The sequence below is a fragment of the Parasteatoda tepidariorum genome, chromosome 3, assembly GCF_982258835.1.
Source record: "Parasteatoda tepidariorum strain Cologne lab strain chromosome 3, Ptep-v5.0, whole genome shotgun sequence".
NCBI classification, from domain to species: Eukaryota; Metazoa; Arthropoda; class Arachnida; order Araneae; family Theridiidae; genus Parasteatoda; species Parasteatoda tepidariorum.
The window spans coordinates 58,578,410-58,582,370 of NC_141757.1; the positions used below are offsets into that span (position 1 = coordinate 58,578,410).

Below are 3,961 nucleotides of genomic sequence, written 5' to 3' on the forward strand. Positions count from 1 at the left end.
AGTTCATCCCATAAATTTTCGATAGGATTCAGGTCGGGGCTTTGAGGAGAGGAGTGCAGCTGTCTTGGAGTGTTGTACAGCAGCCATTCCTTGACAACACCAGCTGTGTGCTTTGGATCCTGATCTTGTTGGAATATCCAGTCAGTTCCTATGCCTAATTTTCTCACTGATTTTTTCAAATTGTTTTTCAATATATTCAAATAGACAAAACGATCCACAGTGGTTTCTATAAAGACTAAATTGCCAACACCTGAAGCTGAAAAACAGCCCCAAACCATCACTGAACCTCTGCCATGTTTTACTGTAGGAATCAGATTCTTCAATTCTAACTCTGTTCCGGGTTGTCGCCAAACTTTTTGCTTACCATCCCAGCCAAAAATATTAAATTTAGATTCGTCTGTAAAAATAACTTTGCTCCAGTAATCGAAATTATCGTTTTCATGAAGATGTGCAAATTATAATCTTTTGTCTCTATTGACTTTACTATTGAGGGGTTTTTTACGAGGAATTCTGCTATTATATCCTTCTTCTCTCAAGGCTCTTCTAACACATTCTGGATTTACATCAGTTTCTTTAACCTTTTCAAGATGTTTGGCTATGTCTACTGCAGTAGTTTTCGGATTATTACGAATTGTTCGAATGAATTCTCTTTTATCTCTACCGTTCAATTTTGATGGTCTACCAGAACGAGGCAAGTTTTCCGTAGTTTTTGTCAAATTATATTTCCTTATTATTCCTTGCACTGTAGCTCTACTTCTACCAATGATTTGACTTATTTGATTGAGTGATTTTGCCTCACTTTTCAATTTAATAACCAGTTCTCTGATTTCTAATGACGTTTCAGTTCTTTTAGTTGCCATTTTAAAATTCATGAATTAAATTTCATTCAAAAATCTCCTCTAAAGCTTATATAAAACAGGGCACAATTCTTACAAATATATTAAGAGAATAAAAAGATGGCCAAATACCTGCAAAAATCTATTTAAATCCAACTGTATGCTCACTTTTGTGAGTTTGAAAAACGCATATTTTTAACTTAATCTGAAAATTATTATGATAATCTTAAAATGTTTGATGTCTATTAGACACATAATAATTCAAATGAATACTGGTAGCTATACGAATGAGAAAAAGAAATTTATTTCCATTTTATTTCAAAAAATGGGAAAATTTGCAAGTGTATGCTGACTTTCGTGTATCACTGTAAGTTTTTTTTATTAAATATTGGATGTATTTTAAGATGAATAAGATATTTCGGAACAAATTGTTTTTCTTCTTATATGTAGGGCATTTAAATGTAAATTCATGTAGAATAAAAAAGCAACGCTTTTTATGTTCATAATATTCCTTAATTTGATTTTTTTAAAACTTTGATTTAGTTACTATCTAAGTAAGTTAGGAAAACTGACTGTATTACAAGACGTTTGAGGGAGAATATGCAAGGTGTTTTGTGATAACTACTGTTAATGTGTATTCTTAGAATGTTAGACAAAGGCATATGTATTAGGGGTAACAAAATGATATTTAGGCGACGTAGAAACAATCGAAGTCTGCTGAATTATTGCTGAGAAAATAGGAGAAAACGCGTCAAATCCAGCTTGATTGGTTGATGAGAATGTGAATTATTTCTAATGATTGTCATTTAACTTTTCTTTGTTTTCTACAGCAATCCAAAGATCTTGACGTTTTAAGTTCCGTCTTTTTCAGTAATGGTTCGTTAAACATTTATTTATTTTATATTTTTCCCATTTAAAGAATAACTTTTTATCTTCAATGCATTTAATTATTTTGCGAAGATTATGAAACTATTGAGTAAGGGGAAATGCCCTTTATTGTGTGTAAGGAAATATAATCGAAATAACGAAAGAAAAATTAGAAAATCTGAAACATATTTGTCTCGAGTAATAACAATATATAGTTTTAATATAGTTTAAAATAGTTTTAATAATATAGTTTTGAGTCAATCGGAAATATTTCATTATTTTTTACAAAATTTATATTTAATGTTACTTTGGGGTTAATCCAAAGTCTATCGAGAATTTAGATTATTTAAACTTATATGCAAAATAGCAGTGAATATTATTATGACATATTTCGAATAGCATTGCCTTGAGTTTTTTTAAAAAAGTTTTTATGCCAAGTTTCTTTAAATTTTTTTTCTGAATATTTATTAAATAATAGTAATTGTTTTAATCCGAAGTTTGGAGACGTACTGATAAAGTATAGAAAAACTAAACAGAAAATAATTCAATATTACTGGAATGTTCAGTTAAATTTAAAATAAACTATAAAGAAATTAAAAGATTAATTGAGCTAATTGCTTAACCTAATTAATTAAATCTTAAAATTACTTAAATTTTTTTTATAAGCTTGATAAAATAACTTAAAAAAACTTGTTGCAAAACGTAAGTAAATAGTTCAAATTCTATTAAATTCCGAAAAGATTTACTTGTAATCCTTGTCTAGACAAGTTAATATTAATTTTTCATTTCGGCATATCTCATAATAAACTTTTATAGAGTGTCTCTATCGTTTTAAGATTTATAAGTTTTAGAATTTGATAAATATAATAGGATTGCAAGTATTGAATCAACGACACCAGTTATAGCTTTAGGAGCTTTTTAAAAACTCTTAGAGTTTTATCGTTAACTAGACGTTTCATATTAAACTAATTGTGAGAGAAAAAGTGTAATAAAAGTTTGGATAAATACTTAAATTTGTCTGTTAAACAATTTTTGATTTTTCTATTTTTAAAAGAAGTTCAATAAGTTATAAGAAGTTATTAGAACATATTAAACTGTACACAAATTTATTGTATTAAATAATACACAAAAGGGCGATTTTTTTAAATGTGTGCGGTGTTTTGAATATTTTTTTATTTTTTAATGTACAAAACTGTACTAAAAATGTCATAAATATTTTATGAATGTAGATTTTGATATAACTGGAAATATTATGAATTTCGCTAAAATAAAAATCTCCAAAATGTGATTTTTTTTCAAAATTAATTTCTTATAAATATTTTAAAAGTCTGAATCTTAGATGTCAATATATTTATTACATATACTTATTAGAACATATTAAATTGTACACAAATTTTGTGTATTAAATAATACACAAAAGGGAGCTTTTTTTAAATGTGTGCGGTGTTTTGAATATTTTTTTATTTTTTAATGTACAAAACTGTACTAAAAATGTCATGAATATTTTATGAATGTAGATTTTGATATAACTGGAAATATTATGAATTTCGCTAAAATAAAAATCTCCAAAATGTGATTTTTTTTCAAAATTAATTTCTTATAAATATTTTAAAAGTTTGAAGCTTAGATGTCAATATATTTATTACATATACTTATTAGAACATATTAAATTGTTTCATAAATGTAGCGAAGACAAATTTGGATAAAATATGTATTGAACTGCCAAAAAAATCCTGCAGTTGTTATTTATAGATTTAGCGATACATTGTCTTAAGTTAAAGTAAGAAACTGAAGAATTGATCCCGTAGACTTTAAAATTTTAAGCATTATATTAGATTCCATCAGAGAACAAAAAATTAACCAAGGCTGATCTCACTTCCTAATTAAAAGTAAAACATAATTTGTCTGACTTGAATTATAAAGTGATAGAGAATCTTATGATGTTTGTGACTAAGTATCGGCATTGCGGTATATATATATATATATATATATATATATATATATATATATATATATATATATATATATATATATATATATATATATATATATATATATATATATATATATATATATATGCTCATATAGGTACTCAAGGCAATGAGGAGGCGGATCGAGCAGCTAAGAAAGCCACCGATCTCTGCCAGGTTGCCCTTGAGGTCCCAAGCTCCATCGCCCAAATTAAAACTCAGGTTAAATTATATAGCATGAAGCGCTGGGGGCTGGAATGGCGGAGTTCCGAGAAAGGGAGACAGACA

At 27.3% G+C, this 3,961-nt stretch overlaps 1 protein-coding gene across 1 annotated transcript; it reads right to left on the reverse strand.

The window, feature by feature from the left end:
* Positions 1 to 455: 455 nt before the first annotated feature.
* On the reverse strand, positions 456 to 860 carry LOC147813822 (uncharacterized). The gene has a single exon (XM_087160126.1). It carries the CDS (start codon positions 858 to 860, stop codon positions 456 to 458), a length of 405 nt encoding a protein of 134 aa, XP_087016252.1.
* Between the last annotated feature and the right edge of the window lie 3,101 nt (positions 861 to 3,961).

Excerpts from the sequence above, each read along its gene's own strand:
- LOC147813822 (XM_087160126.1), bottom strand. The coding sequence starts at position 860 with ATGGCAACTAAAAGAACTGAAACGTCATTAGAAATCAGAGAACTGGTT.